Raw genomic sequence first — 23,261 nt, 5'->3', positions numbered from 1 at the left:
CAAGTAGGGGGCCAGAGCTGTCTGGGGTGGGGTAGAGAGCCTTGTGATCTCAGAGGAGCCACCCTCCAGGTTCATCTGATCCCAAGAATCAAAGTCCAAATTCGTAGACTCACTCTTCAAGAAGAGATCTCTCTCTCTCTCTCTCTCTCTCACACACACACACACACACACAAATTAAGAAAGAAAAAAAGAAGAGATCTTGCTGTACAAGGACTTCACTGAGGCTAAGGGGAGAAGGCATTCCTCTTCTCCAGCCTGACTCTCCAGGTGACTTTGATTCCTTTCCCTTCTTCTGGGGGCAGAAAGGGAAGCTGGCTGCCTCGAAGCAGCTTTCACCCTATTCTCTCACCCTCTAGCATTTTGATCTAGACGAGGAGTTGCAAATTCTAATGAGTGAAGGGATCAGAAGAGTAACAAACGCAAAAAAAAAATCAGCCTCCAATGAGTAGGGGGTCATGGGATCTGTGGTCCAACCAGAGGACAGGCTCTGCTTAAGACACTCAAATCAAAACCATGCAAACCACACAAACAAAATCCATCTGAGGACTGAGGGCCGGATTCAGCAACCCTTGCTCTAAGAATACATCCCCTCATCCTTCTTGCTTTTTTCCTCCTTACCTACCGAGGAGCTTTCTATCTTTTTGTTTTCACTGTCTGACTCTCCACCATCCTTTCCTCCACCCACTCAATTTCCAGGAAGCTCCTGGGACAGGGTTCCCACCTGCGGGTGTCATAGTCCAGGGTAAGGCCATTGGGCCAACCCAGGTCTGTGTTGATGAGGACCTTCCGCTCGGAGCCGTCCAAGTTTGCCCGCTCAATCTTGGCAATGTGGCCCCAGTCGGTCCAGAAGAGGTACCTGAGATACAATACCACCATCATCACCAAGGCAAGGGAAGATGGCAACCAGAGGCTTGGAGAATTAGGGGGGACACACTGACACCATTAGTACATGGGCATTTTCCTAGGGACTCTTCATCAGGCCCTTCCTCCCTGGGGGTCTCTTGCCAGCCATGAACTTACCCCTTCCGGGGGAAAACGGCAATGGCCCGAGGCTCGTCCAGGCTGTTGTTGATCAGCACTTTGCGGCAGGAACCATCTAGCCTTGACGCTTCAATGGTATTTCGGCCCGTGTCCGTCCAGTACAGATTCCTGGCTACCCAGTCTACTGCCAGCCCGTCAGTGGTCTTCAGCCCACGCCCGATCACTGTTTCCATGTTGCTGCCATTCAGATCTGCTCTCCTGAGGGAATAGCCCAGGGCTGGATGACTGACCCGACTGACCAGAGGTAGACTGGATACCCCCACAGACTTTTAAGCATATTTATTAAAGTAATTTCTACACCTGACATGGGGCTGAAACTTATGACCCCAAGATCAAGAGTCACATGCTCTTCCAACTAAGCCAGCCTCTTACCCCTAGACTGAAACCCCTTTAATCCATGTTCCTATAATTAGATCCCTATTATAAACTCCACAGGGACAGAGACTACCTATCTATCAGTACATTCCTCAGCATCTAGCCACAGGAGTTGGTCAAAATATTAGCAGAATTAATGGACAAATCCTTGGGAGGACAGAGTGTTTCCTGCTCTAAGTAGGAGGTGTTTGGGCCCATGTCTTACAGAAGACAGGTCAGTAATTCCCCATATACCTTAGGAGAGAGATAAGGATTGATAAGTGGTAATTATAAGAAAGGCACATTGGCCCAATCTCCCTGTGTATTTTTACATTAGTCCTCTACCACAGAATTCAACCACAGGATGGGGGTATGTCACAAACACTTCAGGAACTTCTCTAAACTACATATTCCCACCTGCTCCCAGCATGAGATTCTTTTTTTTTTTTTTTTAAGATGTTATTTATTTATGTGAGAGAGAGAAAGAGAGAGCACAAGCAGAGGGGAGCAGGAGAAGGAGAAGCAAGCTCCCCACTGAGCAGGGAGCCTGAAGTGGGGCTCAATCCCAGGACCCCGGGGATCATGACCTGAGCAGAAAGCTGATGCTTAATTGACTGAGCCACCCAGGCACCACCACCAATACCCCCCAACTGCCCTACCCCAGCTTGAGATTCTAATATGCCTCTCAGGGAGAACCAAGGGGAATGCCCTTATTCTTTTTTTTTTTTTTTTTAAGATTTTATTTATTTGACAGACAGAGATCACAAGTAGGCAGAGAGGCAGGCAGAGAGAGAGGAGAAAGCAGGCTCCCTGCTGAGCAGAGAGCCCGATGTGGGGCTCGATCCCAGGACGCTGAGATCATGACCTGAGCCGAAGGCAGAGGCTTTAACCCACTGAGCCACCCAGGCGCCCCGCCCTTATTCGTTTATAGGAGAATCTCTGCCGTAATAAACCCCTCAAAATAGTGGCAGGCCATCACATTCCTCAGCTATGATGGGACAAAAAAAAAATGGAAAGAAAAATAAAAAGTAAAATAAACAAAACAAAAATATTTTTAAAACAGCAAAACGCAACCTTGTGAACAACCCCAGGCCTTGGCATTTGGCCAGGGCTCCTGTATTATAATACAGATACACTGCTTAGCTACTCATCAATGAGTCTTAGGGGACGCAAGGAGCTCCCACAGGGCCGGGCAGTGGGGTAAAGGCTCCAGGTCCTCAGCCTGATTGTTTTATATACCGGGCTTCTATTAATCTAGAAATAAACAACAACAATAAAAAACCCCAAATCTGAACTCTATTCTTTTTTTTTTTTTTTAAGATTTTACTTATTTGACAGAAAGAGAGAGCACACAAGCAGGGGGAGCAGCAGGCAGAGGGAGAAGCAGACTCCCCACTGAGCAGGGAGCCCGATGTGGGACTTGATCCCAGGACCCTGGGATCATGACCTGAGACAAAGGCAGATGCTTAACCAACTGAATAACCCAGTGCCCCTGAACTCTATTGTTAGTGACAAGTGAACAAGTCAGGATTAGAACCACTCAGTCTGCTTAGAGGTCAATATGGACATGACCTCACCCCACCAGGGATGGGACACAGGTCTGTGTCCTCTGGAGATTTCAGGGACATTCATACCTGATAACATCCAGGAACACGTCTGTGTAATAGACCTTCCCGTCCACGCTGTCATAGTCCAGGGAGATGACATTGTTCAGCTCGGGAACTGGGATGTGCACGTCAGTGTGGTCGCTGGTATCCAGCGAGATACGCCGGATGGAGCCTCGGCTGGAGAAGAGCAGGTAGGTCTCGGGGGAGGGATCGCACGTCTTCCCATCTCGCTTCAACTGGATGCCAGTGGGGCAGGCGCAGGAGAAGCCCGAGGGTCGAGGCAAGCAGAGGTGGGAGCAGCCGCCGTTTCTAGAGCCACACTTGTTAGAACCTGGGGAGGCGAGACGCATGAGCCGTGACACCCAGCCTGGATTCCTGAAGAAAGCTTACAAAGGTCCTGGTCTCTTATGCCTGGTTCTCTGCTGTCCTGTGACAGAATCTGGTGCCTGGCAGAGATGAGGGAGGAGGAGCAGGTGTGTCTCCCTTCAGGTTTTCCGAAGGTGAGAGCAGTCAGAGTCTCAGAGCCACACCCGGACAGAGCACAGCCTGATCGAGGAAGGGGGCTTAGGGAGGTCCTTGTCTCTGAGATCGTAGAAGGATCTCTGTGTTCCCGACTTATCTCAGACATCGGGCTACCCTCAGAAAGCCAGCTCTGGCCCACTCTTACCCAGTGGTTGTGCCCGGTCCACAGCTTGGATGTCCATGAGGCCCGGCAGATTGGACCTCACCAGGATGACATTGCTGCCGGTCCCCTTGTCAGCACGGTGGATGCTCCGGGTCTGCCAGTCGGTCCAGTAGATATAGGAGTCAAGCAGGGTGAGGCCATAGGGGTGCTGAACAGGGGACACCAGCGTGTGCCGGCTGCCACCGTTCAGGTCGGCAGCCTCAATTCGCTGTGGAGGAAGGAGACGGTGGGGGGTGGTTATGCATAGGCGAGGAGCCCTGAGTAGAGATCCTGAACAGCTGCCCTCCCATCTCCCCGGGCTTCTGGGAAAAGCAACAGGAGCAGGACTCTCACCTCAGTGTGGGCATCAGCCCAGAGCAGTTGGGAGCTGGCCTTGTCCACAGTCAGCCCGTTGGGCCATCCTAGGTTGTTGCTGATGAGCACAGTCCGGTCTGAGCCATCCATTCCAGACCGCTCCAGCTTGGCGTTCTCCCCCCAGTCTGTCCAGTACATGAACCTGGGCCAGGAAAAATACTCGCTGCTATGTCCATAGCTCCTATATGCTGGAAGTACTGACCACAGGCCAAACGCTGTGAAAAGTATTTCATGCAAAAAGTGGAGTTGTCGCTCAGGGGGTCTAGGGCTTCGGATTTGCAGGCCGAGAACGTTCTGAAGATGTATCACCATCATGTGAATAGACTTTACTGAGCCGTACACTTAAAAAACCATTGAGATGGTAAATTTTATTTTTTTTTAACCACAATTTCTTTAAAAAAGAATTTTCCATGGATTCTCTCACTTAGTCCTCCCAAGAGCATGAGGTATACATTTTCACTATCACCTCCACTTACTGGTGAGGAAACTGAGGATCAGAGGTTAAAAACAGGACCTGGAGTGACAGACGCAGCTAACACATGGTAAAGAATGTTGAATTCTGGATTTCTGACTTCAAGGCTAGTGCCGTTTACCGCTACATTACCCTACCTGCCCCAAAAGAAGTCAGAAGGGGTGAGGTCCGTCTCTGCATTCCTCTGAGGCACGCCTGCGTTCACTTCTTCTCCTGCACCCCTGTGGGAGCCCCAGCTGGCCTAGCCCAGCCCGCTGCCCGGAGCCACAGAGCCGGGTCTCACCCCATCTCATGGTACAGCACGATGGCCCGCGGGCTGTCCAGGTTCTGCCACACCAGCACTTTCCTCATGGACCCGTCCAGGTTGCCCACTTCGATCCGGTTGGTTCCCGTGTCTGTCCAGTATACTTTCCGGCCAATGGCATCCACCGCAAGCCCATCTGTGGTCTGCAGCCCTGCAGGAAGTCAAGAGCGCACACTGGCTCCTGCCTTAAAACAGACAGGCTGTTTCCCCAGCTCTGGAGCCAGACAGGGGGTCCCTGGGCTGGAAGCAAGGCCCACCTGTGGTGATGATGTCCTCATGCTGAGAGCCATCCAGATTGGCACGACTGATGCTGTGCAGGGTACTGTCTGACCAGTACACCTTTCCTGGAAAGGGAAGGCTTGGCTCAGCGTGAACCCATGCCTCTCCCAAAGGGACACCCACAGGGACACCAGGGTGTGTCAGAGAGAGCCTCTACCCCTGAGCAGAGGCAATCCAGGGAAATAAAGAATGAGCATAAGAGGAAAGTTATTGGCAGGGATGGAAGCAAGGCCCCAAACCATGCCCTCGTTACCCAAGAGGAAGCTACAGAGATGGGGGCAGGGCTGTTTCAGAGGGAAGAGGAAGCCCCAGGCTCTTGGCAGGAAGCAACGGGAGAGAAAGAACAGCAGCTGCAGTAGCTTGGGGACAGAGGGCCACACGGACCTTCCTGGGGATCTACTCCAATGGCAATGGTATTCTTCATGGTAATGTTGATAGGTACCACCACGTCAGCAAAATAAGGGATGTCCAAGGAGACCATGCGTATGTCTATTCTCCTGGCGAAGATGAGGAAACTGTTCATGCCTGCCCAGGTGGGGACAAAAGGAAAGAGGACAGTTACCCTAGTGCAGCCAGTAAGAGGATCTGGAGTCTCTTGTTAGTTTCTAGTGGATCCTGGGTAAGTTCTTTAAATTGTTCAAGCCTCAGCTTTAGCATCTGTAGAATGGGGATAAGGGCAGGGTATCCTGTAAGGACTAGAAGAGATCTGTACCCAGAAAAGCACTTAGCACTGGGCCTGACATATAGTTGTAAATGAGAGCTCTTTGTTAATATTCTAGAAGTGACACACTTTTCAAGAACTTTTACCATTTGGTTTAAAAAACTTTATGTTAAGTGAAAGAGGGCTTTCCCTACAGATCATGGAGGGCCTATTCACAGATCCTTTCTCATTCAAACTCCCAAGGATGTTAGGGTTCAAATGCAGCCTGTCATGTAGCATCCCCTAGGGAGAAACATCAACTTCTAACTGCTGGGCAGCCAGGCCCTGTTCCCGGGACCCTCCAGCTGAGGCTGTCACCTATGTTGTACACTCACAAAGTGGTACTTCCAAGGCAGGTACCATGACATTGGAGAGATCATATGTTTTAATATTCATTATATAAACTCTGGGCAGATAACACTGAAGTGACTTGTTCTAACCTGATCAGTGTATTATGACAATTTTCCAACAATGAAAGCAGGGCATCTGGGAAAAGAGCATCTTTTTCTAATATGCATAGAGACCCCATAAGAACAAGTTAGACTCTGCCTATGATCCTGTCTACCTGGTCCCTTGGGCCTCTTTCTGGACTTTTCCTTCTCTCTAGAACTTTTTGCTCTCCCCTATGGCTCTCATGGTTTCTCAACCCACCCTGGAGTCCACCCACAGGGAAGGAAGAGAGCCACTGCCCTACTTGGAGAGGCTCTATCCCGGTTTGTGATGCTCCAACTTACCTGGTGAGCAGGTCTTGCCATCAGGCATCAGGTTGATGCCTGTGGGGCAGGTACAGCTGAAGCCACTCAGATTTGGGGACCGAAGACACAGATGGCTGCAGCCTCCATTCTCCCTAGCGCATGGCGTGGACACTGCAGGGGGAGGTGAAGGGGGGTCAAAGGGGAGGTCTACGGCAAAGGAAGGCCAAGGAGAAGCCACGGCGGGCCAAAGGCTGCTCACCTGGGGGCCGCCGGCGGTGGAAGACATGGATGTCCATAAGGTTCTCCAAATTCTCCTGCAGGGTCTCCCGGTCTAGCCCCGTCAGTCGGTCTGCACTCTGTATACTCTTCGTCTGCCAGTCAGTCCAATAGATGCGCTCTCCGTACAGGGTCAGCCCAAAGGGGTGGGGGAGCTGGCTTCCAATCAGCACCTGCCAGGCGGGGCGGGCAGCACAATGTCATTCCCCAGCAAGGTGCGAAGCACAGAGCGGTGGTCAAGATGGATCTACCCCCCCCCCAACACGTGCAGTCAGGATGCAGTTCCTCCACTGCCACCTGCTGGGCGACCTTGAGCAACAGCAGGTTTTCAAATCTCTCTGAGAGGTGTCTGAGTGGCTCAGACAATTAGGCGGCTGCCTTCAGATCAGGTTATGATGCTAAGGTCCTGGGATAGAGTCCCGCATCAGGCTCCTCGCTCAGCGGGGAGCCTGCTTCTCCCTCTGCCTGCCGCTCCCCCTGCTTGTGCGTGCCTGCATCCACGCGCTCTCTCTCTCTGATTAAAACAAAAAACAAAAAAACCCTCTGAGCTTTGGTTTGCCAATCTGTGATAGGACCGTGACAGCGCCTGGCTCCAAGGGTTGTGTGATGATTGTAAAAGATCTCATATGATTTAGGTAGCCTCAGAGTCTCTCTGCACAAATTATTTATTAATTACAAAAGGAAAAACAGTAGACACTCCCTTAACCAACCACCTTAACTGTGCCAAGTTAGTATCACTGCAAAGGGACAAGCTGACATCTGTGCCTGCTGGTGAGACACACTGGACATGGCTTGATTCAATGTAGTACTCCTGTCCCAAACATAATCTGAGTCTAAGGGAACAGCAGACAGAGACATTCTACAAAATAACTGGCATTTGATATTTAAAAATACAAAGGTCATGAAAGACACAGAAGGGACTCATTTCCTTGACTGGATGGGTTCAATAAGGATGAGGAAGTAGAGGTTAAAGAGACCTGATTACTAAACACAGTTGTGATCTGGGATTGGATCCTGGTCTAAGAAAGAAGAAAGAAAAAAAAAAGCTACAAAGGACATTATTGGGGCAATTGGTGGTGAGACTAAACATGGACAGTAGTGTTGTATCAATGCTAAATTTCCTGGTTTTGATCATCACACTGTGGTTACTTGAGACAATGTCCTTGTTCTTAGGAAATTGAAGTATTTTGGGGTCACAGATAGGATGTTTCCAATTTATTCTCAGACGGTCCAGAAAAATAATAATGCGTGTGTGTGCGTGTGTGTATAGAGAATGGTAAACCAATGTGACAAGTCTCACAACTTTTTTGTTTGAAATTATACCAATGAACAACAGCAAAAACAAAGAGAGTAATCACAGGTCCAGCAGGCATTTGGCAATTAAATAGTGTCCATTGTGATGGTTAGGAGGAAGGTCTGTGCACCACAAATGACACAAATCCCCTAGCTTCCCTTCATCATCAGGCAACAATCTCCCGCCCACCCTCCTCAGCTCTGGAGGGCAGCCACAGCCTCAAAGGAATAGCACACAGCTCATTCTGGGTCCTCCAAGCTGCCGGCCAGGGGGAGCTGCCCCAGAGGCTTTCAGGGTCGTGGGATGATGTCTTAACATCACACTTACCTTCCTCTTGCTGCCATCCAGACCAGCAAATTCAATCGTCTTCATGCCAGCATCTGCCCAGTAAAGCCGCTGGGACCCGTAGTCAATGGCTAATCCATTAGGCCAAGTCAGATTGGAAGAGATGATGACCTGGCGGCCGGAGGCATCCATGCCAGCTCGTTCAATCTTGGGGCTTGCACCCCAGTCAGTCCAATACATGTACCTGGGCACAGGCAAGGAAGGTCTTACAGCATTCTAGTTAACCCCTAGGGGGACTCGGGGTGCCTAGGGTGCCAACTGCCTGCACTAGCTGCCTCAGCCTCCTGTCTCAGCTCACAGCCCGGTCCTGGCTCAAAGCTGTCTCTGAAGGTCTCGTACATTCTATCACTATCCAGAGGTTCCCCACGGTTTTAATAAAGCCATAGCTCAATGGCTCAAGGAGTGCTTGGCAAATGAGGCCTGTTCAGGGATAAAGAAAGAGGGGAAGTAAGAATGGGGTGCAAGAAATGTTTCCTTGGGGCACCTGGGTGGCTCAGTGGGTTAAGCCTCTGCCTTCAGCTCAGGTCATGATCTCAGGGTCCTGGGATGGAGCCCCACATCGGGCTCTATGCTCAGCAGGGAGCCTGCTTCCCCCTCTTTCTCTCTGTCTACTTGTGATTTCTCTCTCTGTGTCAAATAAATAAATAAAATCTTAAAAAAAAAAGTTTCCTTGACAAGATGGGTTCAATAATTATGGTACACAAATTTAAAAGAATTCTATGTAACCATGAAGAAGAGCAAGAGAGCTCTGTATTATTAAGTGGAAAGATATCCAGGATATATAGTTAAGGGGGAAAAAAAAACAAGTTACAAGACAGTATACCATTGCATAAAACCAAAACCACCATCAACACTACCAAACAGATATATATGTGTAAAAGAAAATCTGAAAAAATACCCTAAACGGTTAACCGTTAGCAATGGTCATTGCTGTAGAGTGAGACTATAGGGAATCTGCACTTACCACAGATTTATTTACTTATTTGTTGGTTGGTTGGTTTATTTACAATGAGTTCCTTTGGTTAGCAGACCAAAAAAAAAAAAAAAAAAGATAAAAAAATTTAAAAGGTTTCCTCGTCCACTGTGGGGACAGAGCTGTCACTGTACCCTCTGGTGTCTGTTAACTGCCCTGGCTGCCTAGGTGTGCCCATAAGATCTGGCCCCTCTCGCGAACTTCCGGGCTCCCCTCTAGTGCTCAGAGCTGTGGGATGGGTGGAGCTTGTCCCAAAGGGACAGGTGCTCACCCGCCCATGGGTTCCACCACGATGTCCCGGGGACGATCAAGATTCTCCCAGATGAGAACGGTCCTCATGCTGCCATCTGTGTTGGCCACTTCAATCCGGTCTGTACCTAACGAAGAAGTAAGGGGCAAAGGTATGAACTCAATCCTTGGTCCTTCACCCTACTACCTTCTGCTCCCAGCACAGAGCCTGGCCTGCAGGAGATGATCAAGAAATATTTTGCGACAGATGCATGACAGATATCGAGGGAATTGAATTTGGAGAAGATGATGCTGCAGGTCCAAGGACCACACTTTGAGAAGCTCTGCTGTAAGGCATTCCTCTTGCCTCCCAGATTCACCTGGCGCATAGAAAATGCCCATTTTTATTAAGACAGTGATGGAAGGAAAACCACAGAGCATTGTTTCCTTCTCTGAAATGCCTCAAAACATTTTTGAGCACCAGCTACACAGCAGCAGAAGCTGACATTTGATTGGCAAATGTCAAATCCTCAGATATGAGCGTCTAGCTTCAGCTCTTCTGACCCACCAAGAGCTAAGGCCAAGACAAGTGGTCTGGGAGGGACACTGGGTGGGTCCCTTCTCCCTGACGCTAGAATTTTAATAAGAAGAATCCCACAGAGCCAGGCCATGGCTGTCCTGTACATACCCGCATCTGTCCAGTAGAGCTTGTTGGTGACCCAATCAATGGCCAAGCCTGCTGGACTCTCCAAACTGGTATCCACTACCACCTAGACAGAGAACAAAGCTGTGATCACCAACTGGACTTGTACCTCATCTCTGGGGCCCAACTGTCCCAATTCTCCAGGTTGGCAAAGGTATGGGAAGCCTAGTCCCGGGACAGGGTGGATTCCATCCCCTCCGTCCCTGCCCTCCCCGAGGGCTTGGGCCCTCGATGGGCCCTACCTCCTGTCCTGTTCCATCCCACTTGGCCCTGCTGATGGTGTCAGTGCTGACATCTGTCCAGTACACGTGGTCATCCCGGGAGTCCCAGTCAAGGGCCACAGCACTGCGCACGTCAGCCAGTGGGATGACATCGTCGGACAGGTCCTCTGTGTCAAAGCTGATCCGACGGATGTCCATCCTTCGGGCAAAAAGCAGGAACTTGTCAAGACCTGATCAAAGGCCGAAAGGGGTCTCCTTTTAATGCTCTAAATCCAATCACAGTGACAGACACAGACGCTCACCTTTGTGACATCTGGTTCAATCACACTTCCTGGGAGCTGGTGCCCTTTGTCCCCTACTCTTCACACCTCCAGCCCCCTGTGAGCACTGGGCGGCCCATGCTGACAGACTCAGGCTTTAGGATTAATGGATGAGGAAACAGACTCTCCCCAGGGCCCAGAGGCGTATCCTGTTTAAGCATCCATCAGCTTCGTCTCCTTTCCTCTCCTCTTTGCTCAGCCTCTCCGGCCGCACTGGCTGGCTGGCCATCCACTCCCACCCGCCCTCACTTCCTTCCTTCCCTGCCTGCCTCAGGGCTGTAGCTCCACTCCATCACTTACATCCCCTTCTCTTCACAAGTTAGCAAACGATGCCTAATGAGCTTACTCCTTTCCTCGCCTGCCTTGTCTCCTTCACTCTCCTGGCAACTCTGTGATTCACATCATTCTTATTCTCATTTCCTGGATTAGCAACCCTGAGGCTAACAGCAGGTCAAGGAGCTCACCCACCTTCCCTCAGCCACAAAGCACCAGAACTGGGACTTGAACTCAGGTCTGGCTCCGGAGAAGGCGCTCTGGCCAACGCCCTATACACAGCTTCTTCCCCACTGGCTCTTCTTCATCCCTTACCCCATTCTGGCCTATCTGAATATTTCTCAGTGTACATATCTGCCTGGAAGGCCCTCCTTGCCTCACTTCACCATGTGTCTCCTTTTAAGCTCTGAGAAACCCTTATGGGGGAGGTCCTGGGGAGACCTGTTGTACCTCACTGAGACAAGAGGGACAAACCAGGGCACTTACAAGAATCAAGGAAGGTAGGTTCTCAATCAACGTGTGCTGAATGAATAGCCCATGTTCCTCTGGATAGTTCCCCTCATATCAATCTCTGGGAAGGACCCAGATCCCAAGAGAAGTTTGGTTTTAACAAAGGACGAGAGGGTCAGTGGGAACACAGCAGAAAGTAAGAGCAGCTGCTGATGTGTGAGGAATGACCCCGAGCCCCTCGCTGGTCACGCCATACTCCTGCATCACCCCTCTCTCTGGACTAGTCTTAAGAAAAAAAAACACCTGTCACTCTGAGCTAGATAGGGCGGCCCTCTCAAGGCAATGACCCTGCAGGAGCTCAAAGGAAGCCAAAATAGCAGATCCGGGAGCAACCAGGGAACCCCATTTTCTCCCAGTCATCAGACACATATTTATCCAAGGTCTCCACGTACAGAACATCACCCAAGGTCCTCATCTTGGCTCTTTGGTTTAGGGCCTGAAAGGACGTCTTTAACAGGGGGAGGCTAAAGGTAAAGAGACAGAAACCCCGGCTTTCTAGAAGGGCCTGGAACCGTCTCACTGCCTATGGATAAAGCATTTGACCTGATGAAATGGTCCACCAGCCTGGCTGCGGGGACCCATACTCTGCTGGGTGCTGTCACCGAGCCCTTGGGCTTCAGCTTTGCTGTAGGAGCCACTGGCCTCGTAAGTCCTTCCTCTCCCATGACACACAAGCCCTTGGATTTCTATCTCCCGTTCCTTCCACACCCCCTCCACAAGGCATGTCCACTGAGGCAGGAGCACCAGACCCACTTACTCTGGGCACAGGCGTGGCCGCTGATCTTGCGGAAGCCTGTGGGGCAGGCGCAGGTGTAGTTCTGGCCACTGGGCAGACACAGGTGGGTGCAGCCGCCATTGTTGTCCCCACAGCGGTTCTTCCCTGTTCAAAGAGTCCAGAGCAAGAGGGTCAGGAAACACCAAAGGCTGGTGGAGTCCACCCCAAGGCAGTTCAGTCGTTTAACCAGGGTGTGAGCTCCCTGGAAGGAGGAACCATAGCTTGTTATTTTTTCCACCTGCCCCAGCTGCGAACACAGTGAATCCCCGACAGAAGAGATAGCCTATGAAGGTTTGCATGAATCCGGTCAGGACAGTGAAGCCCATTTTCTGGGGTCTCGATGTTGTACCCTGAATGTCCAGCAGAGGGAGAAATTGGCCCCTATCCGTGCCAAGCACAGACTTCCGGGCCAGAAACAATGGCCGCTGTGACAGGTGCAGGGAAGGTTCCCAGAGGCACAGGAGGTTTACCAGGTGGGCCGTTTCTTACCTGCAGGCTGGCGCTGGGGGTGCAGGGTGTGGATGTCCATGGGGAAATGGAGCTTGTTGCGAATGATCTCCTGGTTCTTGCCAGTGAATTTGTTAGCACTGTTGATGCTCTTGGTGTGCCAATCTGTCCAGTACAGGCTGTCTTCAAACACGGTGATGGCAAAGGGATGGGGGAGGCCTGGGGAAAGTCCAGAAGGACCTCAGCCCGGACAGAGCCTGCCATGGGCTCTGGGCCCAGGCCTGGCAACTGCGCAAATCTTACCCTCTGCCAAGGCTCCTGGGGGCTGGGACTGGGGCAGAAGGATGAGAGACGAAGGAGAGTGGAGAAAGGACCTCACCCTGGCTAATGACAGCCTTGCGGTGACTCCCGTCCAGATTGGCCCTCTCGATGACATGATGCTTAGCATCCACCCAGTACATACGATGGCCCGCATAGTCAATGGTGAGGCCATTGGGCCAGAAGAGATGAGTATCGGCGATGATGCGGCGTCCAGAGCCATCCATGCTGGAGGCCTCAATGCGGGGGGTGTTGCCCCAGTCTGTCCAGTAAATGGTACTAGGAAGAGACAAAAGGAAATTGAGAGACAGGCAGCGGAAAGCAGGTAGTAATAGGAATAATAGCCAGACTGGGGCCTTTTATCTGTTTAACCCAGGGGATTCCAACGAGTAGGAGACACAATCTGTGTGTAGTCCACAGAGTGTCTTCTAAATGTCTGAGTTTAAATGTCTCTAGCAGGGTGTTCGTTCATTTAACAAATCTCTCTCTCTCTCTCTTTTAATAATACCTGCAGGGCTGTCTCTTAGGGATTAGGAGTATAGCAGTGAACAGAACAGACAAAAATCCCAACCCTTGTGGGAGATTTTTTTTTCTAATAACAAAATTTATTACTACTTTTTATTAATTAGATCAACCCTATGAGCTAATAATAAAAATATTAAGCACCTGCAATGATCTAATGTGTAGTGTGGCATTTAAAATACATCTCAAGGGTCGCCTGGGTGGCTCAGTGGGTTAAGCCTCTGCCTTCAGCTCAGGTCATGATCCCAGGGTCCTGGGATGGAGCCCCACATCAGGCTCTCTGCTCAGCGGGGAGCCTGCTTCCCCCTCTCTCTCTGACTGCCTCTCTGCCTACTTGTGATCTCTGTCTGTCAAATAAAATAAAATCTTGGGATGCCTGGGTGGCTCAGTGGGTTAAAGCCTCTGCCTTCAGCTCAGGTCATGATCCCAGGGTGCTGGGATCGAGCCCCACATCGGGCTCTGTGCTCAGTGGGGAGCCTGCTTCCCCCACTCTCTCTGCCTGCCTCTCTGCCTATTTGTGATCTGTCAAATAAATAAATAAAATCTTTTAAAAAATCTTTAAAAAAATAAAATAAAATGCATCTCATTTTGGGTAGGTGAAATGGGTGAAGGGGGTCAGAAGGTACAAACTTCTAGTTATAGAATAAGTAAGTCATGGGGATGTAACCTATGGCATGGTGACTCTAGGTCATCACACTGTACTGTATTATTTCAAAGTTGCTAAGAGAGTAGAAATTCAAAGTTCTCATCACGAGAAAAAGTTGTTGTAACTGTCATACGTGGACAGATGTTAACGAGACTTACTGCGGTGATCATTTTGCGATATACACAAATATTGAACCATTATCCTGTACATCTGAAACTAATATATGGTTATATGTCAATTATATCTCCAGTTTGAAAAATGAGTCTCTTTTAATCTTCACACAGCTGGGAGTAGGTGTGCTTTTTTTAAAAATCACCAATTGTAAGTGAGTTAGCAAGTGAGTGAGCGGAGGCAGAAACAGACTGACCCAGGCCACACAGCCATTTAGTGCAGAGCCAGGACTCAAATCCAGGCGTGTCTGGGTGCATAGCCAATGCTGTTAATGCCACATTGTGAAGAGGCCCCCCCAGCAAGGTCTGGCCCAGGCGGCCTAGAAACTGTTGCTAGATATTGCAGGAGGGATTGGAAGCTTGAGGTTCAACTCACTCACCCCTCCATGGGGTGCAAGGCAATAGCCCGGGGCTTCTCAAGGTTTTGCCACAGCAGCACCTTCCGATGGGCACCGTCCAGGTTGGCCACCTCAATCCTTGATGTCCCTGAGTCGGTCCAATAGAGTTTGTCATGGACCCAATCCACAGCCAGGCCCCCTGATGGAAAGAGGCAGCAGGAATGGGTCAGGGACTCAGCCAACACTCCTCTGGGCCGACATGACAGAGCAAAATCTTACATGAAGGTTTTGGGTCAGACACTGTTCTGACCATATTCTGACCACGTTCTGACCATAGTTATGTATATTAATTCACTTGATTGTCACAACAGCTCTGGGAACTAGATACTAGAACTCCTGTGAAGATGAAGGAGTTGAGGCACAGAGGAGTCAAGGAACTGTCCAATGCCAAGCACTTCCTCCTCACAGCAAAACACATTCTGCTTCCTGAATCCTGGCTCCCTGACCCACGCTCAGAGTCTCCTGCTGCTCTGGCTCACGCGTTTGCAAACTGTGGCTCAGAGTTTTGTAGAGGGGTTTCGGAAGTTCCATAGGCTTATGAGCCAGAATCTAATCCATTTCACTGGGCTGTAGAATGGGCTGAGATTATAGAGTGAGCTCTCGTTTTTTGTTTTGTTTTTTTGTTTTTTTAAATCTGTAGACATTTGGATGTATCTCTCTGGATTGAGGAGACTATCCTTAATACAAAGCAACCAAAACAAAATTCTGAACTGAACCAAATGCTAAGACTTAGAGCGAATTGTAGGGGCACCTGGGCGGCTCAGTCATTAAGCATCTGCCTTGGGCTCAGGTCATGATTCCAGGGTCCTGGGATCAAGCCCCGCATCAGGCTCTCTGCTTGGTGGGAAGCCTGCTTCTCCCTCCCTCTCTGCTCGTGTTCCCTCTCTCGCTGTGTCTCTCTCTGTCAAATAAATAAATAAAATCTTAAAAAAAAAAAAGACTTAGAACGAATTGTAACTGCTGCCCATAAATCTCTGATTTCAAATGATTATATTCATCAAAACGTCTCATTACTATTGAGTCCAATAATGAGCAAATGTCATAAACCTGAACCGTTAAAATTCACGTTTTTCGCTACTAGAATTCCATCCAAGATTTCGCCGGAAGAGAAAGATGTTCTGCTGACCAATGTTTGTGAGCCACTATCCTGTTCCTTCCACGATTGCTTTGTACATGCTGTGGCCCTGCCCTCCCCCCCGGGGCCTCATTCCCTACCTGGACTCTCGAGCCCTGTAGACACAACCTCCTCCACGTTGCTGCCGTTGAGGTTGGCACGGAGGATCCGGTCCAGGGTGACGTCCGACCAGAAGACAAGCTCGCGCCGGTGGTGGAAGTCAAGGGCAATGGCGTTCTCCAGGTTGTTGAGCAGCAACGTGTACTCGGAGCGGTGCGGTAGCACCTGCCGGATGTCGATGCGATTGGCGAACAGTAGCACAGGCTCCGGCCCTGGGACGTGGCATAGAAATGGGGCCCCCACTGGGCTCCAGAGCTGCCCCTGATACGTGTCAGCATGCACCCCCAAATCCTCAGCAGACAAATGTGGCCCCCTGCCGCTGAGGGCATGGCCACATCTGCTGATGACTGGACTAGAAGAGTGGGAGCCTCCAATGCATACTCTCCCCCACACCCCACCCCAGCAGAGTTTTTCTTGGGGCTCAGAACGCAACTCACAGCTCCACTGTCCTGAGATGAAAACTCTTTCTACCTGTCAGCAAATCCCCAGGGACTGGAGCCCCTGGATGTCTCCAGGCTCAGCCCTCTGCCCAGCAAGCCGAATGCCAACAGCTCTTACCCAGAGCCTTGCAGCTGCGCCGGTCAGGTCGGAGCTCATAGCCTGCTTCACACCAGCACTGGAAGGCCCCTTCGCTGTTGGTGCAGCCCTGACTGCAGTACCCCTCCTCAGCGCATTCATTCACATCTGGGAGGACCGGGCGGGGTCAGATCTCCATTCTGCCACCCTCCCACCCCAACTCTCAGGCTGACTAGTCGCTTTCCTGCCCACATACCCATCTACTCTCCAGGCCCAGTGGGAAGGGTATACAACAAGTGGTAAGGGCATCAAGGTCATGGAGACCTGGGCTGGAATCCCAACTCTGCTCTCACCGGCTCTGTGGCCATTAGTAAGTTACTTAACCTCTCTGGGCCTCAGTTTCCCCATCTGTGAGACAGACAGGACCATCGCCACCTGCTAAGGGGATGATGAAAGGAGGTTGCGTCTGTCAAATGTCTGACCCATGGGAAACACAGCTGTCTGTCCGCTGCCCCTGCCCAGCTCCAAAGCAGGCCCCAGCTCACCCTGGCACATGTGCCCATCCTCGGTGAGCCGGAAGCCCGTGTGGCAGGTACATTGCACCACCCCCCGCACCATCTGGCACTTCTGGGCGCAGCCACCGTTGTTAACATTGCAGTTCTCCTCACCCGTCCGGGGCCCTGTGCCAGCCAAGCCAGAGATGGGAGTTGAGCCCAGAATCCTCCCCCAGACAGCCAACTTGGCATTCCACCTGGACCACGAAGAACAGCTCCCGAGGCTGCACGAATCCCCGGGGAGGGTTCTCTTTGAACCACATGGGTGGGGTTCAGCCACAGACCAGGGGCCGTGCCCGCCCACTGGGGACACTCACGGCAGTTCTGCTGTGGGCTTTCGTCACTGTTGTCCCCACAGTCATTGACCCCATTGCACAGTTTCCTCTGCCCGATGCAGCGCCCATTCCAGCACAGGAACTGGTCCGAGGCACACTGGGGGCTTCCTAGAGAGGGAGGCAGCAGAGCAGGGTGGGAGAGAGAGGCAGGTCACAGCAGGGCAGGGCTTACGTCAACAAAAGGACGGGAGCCTGTCATTTTCTAGGGCGAACTGGAGACAGATCAGACTCAAGGTGGGAGGGTTGGGGTCCAGGGCAGGAAGCAGCTCAGACAGGGCTGGCTGGATGTCTGCATTCGTTTGCTCCCCAGGAACACCACAGTGGGATGGTGAGGGATGTGGGACAGAGGGAGAGAGTGCATCCGTGTGTCCCGCATCCGGCAGCATGGCCAGGCCAGTGGGGGCCGTCAGCCACAGAGAACAGTGCCTGCTCACAAGGCCAGAGCAACAGGCGGGCTGGCTGTGTATGAGTCGGAATGTGAGAGGTGGCTGATATGTCCCGGGCCATACAGCTGGGCAGGCAACAGATGCACCTGGATTTGACACTGGTAACTGAGAAGGGCAAGAAAAATCCAGGCCGTGGGCAAGATGTGATGTAAGCATCTCTGTAGCCCACTGGAATGGCAGTGGTGACACCCTCAGTCCACCCCTGTCCGCCAGCTCAACCATGGACCAAGGGGCCTGGGCGAACCCTGGGAGACTCCACCTGTGTTCTCACAGTTCTCTTCATCACTGTTGTCTGCACAGTCGTCCTCTCCATCACAGCGCCAGGACAGGCGGACACAGCGGCCTGAGCGGCAGCGGAACTGTTCAGCCGTACACATGGAGGTGGCTGGGCAAAGCAAAGGCCTCATGAGAGGCTGGCCCCGCTGTGGCCTGAGGCTCTGCCCCTCTGTGGTCCAAGGCCCCACCCCGCCTCCCCAACTGCAGCCCATGTCAGCATCCACGCCACTGTCCTCCTTCACGGTTGTTCCCAATGGCGTCTTTGCGCAAATTAGAAAACAGGTAACCTTTCATCAAGACGCCTTCCTGCCACTCGTGAGAAAACTACAGGGACAAATATACAAATCTATATAATTACAGAATGTGTACATCCACTGTGTGACTGGCATCCCTTCAAACAGAACACCTCTGTGCTGTGCCCAACCTACACCACCGTCCACGACAGTCCTGCCCCATCTGTCTTTATTGATGGTGGCCTTTTTGGCTCCAAGAGCCCTTTCCCTACTTTCAGCCCTGCCCTTTGGCACTGCCCCCACTCACTGCAGTTGCGCTCATCTGATTGGTCATCACAGTCCGCATCGCCATCGCAGCGCCAGCCCGCGTTAATGCACAGGCCACTGTCACACATGAACTCTCCCGAGCGGCAGGGCTGGTGGGAGGCTGGGGAAATAGGACAGACTCCTGTCTCTAGCCAGTCCCTGACACAGGGTCCAGGGCAGACCAGAAAGCCTGGCCCCAGCACCCGCCTCCTCCATCTCTGCCCAACAGGGAGCCCGGAATCTGGAAACTCCTCCCTGGAGCTTGTGCCCCAGCTGGCACCTGTGCCTTACCACCCCAGGAGTTCCTCTGGGCCTGGCCTCCCTCCCTCCTCCTCCGCACTGCTGGCTAGATCACTCACAGCAGTCGGACTCGTCTGACCAGTCTCCACAGTCATCATCCCCGTCACAGTGGTAGATGTCGAGGATGCAGCGGCCGTAGGCACACTGGAACTCCTCCAGGTTGCAGGGGGGCGCTGGCACTGCTGAGGCTGGAAGGCAGGCAGGGGTAGGGAGGGGCGTACACTCAGGCCTGGACACAGGAGAGAGGCCCTGACTCATCCAGGGGGTAAGACATTCAGGCAAGGAAAGTGAGTGCCATCTGGGATGGCCATAATGGACTCCCGTGTGCTGGTGGACCAAAGTGGGCCCTCCCCTCCGCACCCAGGGAAGATGCTCCCAGCCTTGCTCAGCGCCCGAGGTGCTGTTTCTGAAGAGCCCGCCCTCCCGGGCCGCTGCGCATGCACCCTGCTGCCCCGGCCTTCGGCCCCTGGGATGCCGCCCTCTGCCCAGCCCAGCCCACCAGCCTGGGTTCTGGGGCCACTCACGACAGCTCTCCTCGTCAGAGCCGTCTTTGCAGTCGGTGTCACCGTCGCAATACCAGTGCTCGGCGATGCAGCTTCCGTCACTGCAGCGGAATTCCTTGTCAGAGCACTTGCGCATGTCTGGGGGACGCAAGGGGACAGCAATCCTGCAGGAGCCCTATAGGCCGCCCTCCTTTGATCATCCCCAACGCCCACCCTATTGCCCCTGCGGATCTGACCCAGTCCCTGCCAGACATCACAGACTTGGTGCAGACTGTGGTGGGGGAAGCGGTGGCCCTGGCGAGGCTGGGCCTTGGGCTCCTGTTCCCGGGTTCTCAGGGGATCCCCATGGCTCTGTCCCTGGCCTGGAGACACTGGGACTTGGGCTCCTGTCCCACGGTTCCGGGGGGTCTGCACTGCTCTGTCCCTGGCCTGGAGAGACTTGGGCCTTGGGCTCCAGTCCTGCGGTTCCTGGGGTCTGCATGGTTCTACCCCTCAGCCTTCCTCCAGGTGCTCCAGATACCCCAGGCAGTTCATGGTGCAGATGGGCTAGAGCCGCTGCTGCCTGTTCTCCCCCAGGCCAGACCACTGCAGCCATCCTCCCCACCCCCACCCCCAGAGCTCCACTCACCACACTGCTCATCACTGTTGTCACCGCAGTCATTGTCCCCGTCGCAGTGCCACAGGCTCCGGATGCAATAGCCATTCTGGCAGGGGAACTCATCTTCCTCACACTCCCGGGGGGGCTGTGGGCACAGAGCTGTCAGGCTGCTGCAAGCCCGACAGGAAGCCCCAAGAACAGGGCTGGCGGGCTACTCCCCACACTCCCAACACTGAAGCAGGGGGGCCTCTCTTGGGCTCATCTAACCAAGAGGGAAGGTGAAAGGAGGGACAAAGAGCTGAAGACCCTAGAGCTGATGTGGACCTGGGGCATCATTTTCCGATTGAGAATCCCTTCCCAGCAGAGCCTGACGGAGCCCGCCTGGTGCCACCGGCACTCACGACAGTCCTGCTCGTCCGAGTCGTCCTCGCAGTCGTTGTCCCCATCACACACCCAGGAACGGCGGATGCACTTGCCATTGTCACAGTGAAAGTCAAGAGGAGAGCAGGTGGGCAGCACTGAGTCCCGGGAAAAGAGGGCAACAGAGAATGAGTCTGGGATATTTAACGAGACAGCCTCACCTGGCTGGAGACCCTGTGCCAACACCCCTTCCCCTGGGTCTCCCAACGTGACCTATAGTCCTTCCTCACAGACTCCCATGCCTGCCCCCTGCTGATGGAGAAGCTAAGAACAAACCACAACTAAGAAGCCACAATATTTGCAGGGAATGGCCACGAGGGGTTCCCAGGGCAGGGCGGCCCAAGGAACCCCAAACCACTAGGAAAGCAGTAAGAGAAACATGAGCAAGAAAAAGAGGTGTTTTGTTTTTCTTTTCCTTTTCCTCCTGTTAAATGAAGATTAACACATCTGGGCTCAACTTCCAGTTCTAGAACTCAGTACTTATCCCACGGGGTGAGTCAGGTACCCTGTCTGAGCCATAGGTTCTCTGACTGTAACAGTGGGGGTAATTACACTTGGCTCACCGCGGTCTTTTGAGATAACGCACAGGACAGTGAGCCACTTATCACTACAATTAGCCGAACCGGTGGGGGTTAACAAGGTCCAGGCTGCAGCTTCCATCCTATTAGACTAATTAACCACCCGCAGACATAGGTGCTGCAGTGGCACCCAGACAACTGGCTCAGCAGCGAGAGGTCCAGGGAGCCGGGGCACGATGCCCAAGCCTGTTGCGCGTATGTTACCGCGCTGGTGGAAAGGAAGGTTTAAAGAGACTGTAAGATTTTCTGCAAAGTTCCTATTATGCAGAATACCAGCATGAGAAACAGAAATGATCTGCATCCGCATGCAGTATGCACATTAAAAATTCACAAATACGCAGTACAAATATACATATTCACACGAATACAGAGAGATCTATTTAAAGAGACTGCCTACGGTTTTCAAGGGTGTTTTCTTCCACACTTGTCACAGTTTATTGGTCATATCTGCGTGGAAATATAGGAAAGACAGGAGGATTGGAGCCATATATGCAGTGAAGAAACCACCCTTCTGTCAATATCTGTCACCTCCACAGGAGTCCAACGTGCTGAGTCTGACACGGGCAGTACACAGAACACTTCCTCAGACCCTCACCCCTGGGTCCTTCTTCTATGGCTTCCTGCCACTGCCCAGGGTGGGGGGGGCGTGTAGGGAGGCTGGAGGTGCCTGGTGGGGGAGGGAGGTGCTTACTACAGCCATCCTCATCGCTGTGGTCCCCGCAGTCGTTGTCCCCGTCACACTGCCACTGCGCAGGGATGCAGGTACACTCGCCGAGGGCACTCACCGCACACGTGAAGTGGCTACGACCACAAGCACACTCGGGGCTGCTGGCGAGGCCTGGGCAGAGGGGAAAGGAAACTGTGAGGGCTCTGCTCCCACCCAACCAAAGCCCATTCTAGAGAGCAAAGCTGACAAGCCTAGTCTGGGGCCACTGTCACCCAGGGAGCCACAGTGATACAGATCACGCCGTCATGCCTTCCACCTTCCTCCAAGGCACAAATGGTCCAGAAGATAATCTGTGGCTCTGGATTCATAAGCAGTCCAGGTACCCCCTCTAGGACCAGGCTTTTTGCCCAATACCCCCAAGTACCCCAGAGATAAATGATATCACTCAGAGAGACGGTGCTCTTAGGGAAAAGGGGCAAGGGGGCAGAAAGGGTGATGCAGAGAGAAACTCAGTACCCTGTCCTCCAAAGCTAGGTGGAAATATGGATGGTTCTGTCTCGGGCCAGGACCAGACCCTTGGTTGTTGGCCAGGGAGGAATTCCAGTAGTGGAATTAAAATGCCGGGGCCCCTTTTGGAATAAGGAGTCCACACAGGGGAGCAGGAAGCAGCACAGATGTTGCGTGTCTCCTGCAGAGGTCAGAACTCACCTTTGGGGAGGGTGACCAGGAGAAGCAGAGCCCCAGGGCGGGGGGACCAGCCTGCCTCGGCAGAGTGATTGAGACCAGTCTGTAGGACAGGCCACAGCCCGGCGGCGGAAGGATAGCAAAAGCTGCCCCTCCCCCAGGCTCAGCAGCACGGCAGCTGGGCTTCCCTATTGAACATGGAGCTATCTGCCTGGCCAAGTCCCATGACCGGCTGCTGTGCCCCCTCCCCAGCGTGCCCAGCAGGATGCCCTGGGATGGCGTGTGAATGGCTCAGTGCCCCTGCTCCAGCCTCAGCTGGAACAAAGGGTTCTGCCAGGGTCACTCTCCCCCCCTCCCTGCATTCATCTAACCCGCTGGGCTGTTGCAGCTGGGAAAGAAGGGGGCCACCGCTCATTGCTCATCTCTCTCCCTTGCTTTCTTCTCCCCTTCCTCCCCTTAGCAGGGCCCTGCCCTCAGGCTGGGGTGGGAAAGAGAAGGAATTAGGGCCCAGAATGAAAGGGTGTACTGCTATCCTCTCCAAAAGCAAGGAGAGAGCCCTGAAGCTGTCCCTCTCCAATTGAACCCCCAAAGGTAAGTGTGAGCATAAGGCATGGATTCCTATCCTACCCTGCAGATGGACAGATGGATGGATGGATGGATAGATGGCCAGCATTTGGGATCAGTGAACCATTGAAACTACA

General features: G+C 52.5%; 1 protein-coding gene across 1 annotated transcript in view; it reads right to left on the bottom strand.

Annotated features, from left to right (window-relative positions):
* The window catches only part of LOC111149667 (LDL receptor related protein 4), a 45,619-nt gene that overhangs the window by 11,665 nt on the left and 10,693 nt on the right, over positions 1-23,261 (bottom strand). The window contains 29 exon segments of the mRNA XM_022506875.1: positions 722-856; positions 1,021-1,239; positions 3,030-3,333; positions 3,670-3,895; positions 4,021-4,183; positions 4,797-4,968; positions 5,075-5,161; positions 5,481-5,621; positions 6,531-6,662; positions 6,751-6,940; positions 8,389-8,590; positions 9,651-9,756; positions 10,296-10,377; positions 10,553-10,761; positions 12,392-12,514; positions 12,899-13,075; positions 13,236-13,453; positions 14,893-15,049; positions 16,126-16,356; positions 16,703-16,828; positions 17,206-17,340; positions 17,532-17,657; positions 18,255-18,380; positions 18,812-18,931; positions 19,170-19,298; positions 19,635-19,751; positions 20,242-20,370; positions 20,613-20,729; positions 21,901-22,047. Coding sequence (XP_022362583.1) covers positions 722-856; positions 1,021-1,239; positions 3,030-3,333; positions 3,670-3,895; positions 4,021-4,183; positions 4,797-4,968; positions 5,075-5,161; positions 5,481-5,621; positions 6,531-6,662; positions 6,751-6,940; positions 8,389-8,590; positions 9,651-9,756; positions 10,296-10,377; positions 10,553-10,761; positions 12,392-12,514; positions 12,899-13,075; positions 13,236-13,453; positions 14,893-15,049; positions 16,126-16,356; positions 16,703-16,828; positions 17,206-17,340; positions 17,532-17,657; positions 18,255-18,380; positions 18,812-18,931; positions 19,170-19,298; positions 19,635-19,751; positions 20,242-20,370; positions 20,613-20,729; positions 21,901-22,047 — 4,546 coding nt within the window.

Source organism: Enhydra lutris, unplaced genomic scaffold, assembly GCF_002288905.1.
Source record: "Enhydra lutris kenyoni isolate GAN:26980312 unplaced genomic scaffold, ASM228890v2 scaffoldscaffold22, whole genome shotgun sequence".
NCBI classification, from domain to species: Eukaryota; Metazoa; Chordata; class Mammalia; order Carnivora; family Mustelidae; genus Enhydra; species Enhydra lutris.
This window is presented reverse-complemented; position numbering and strand designations above follow the sequence as displayed.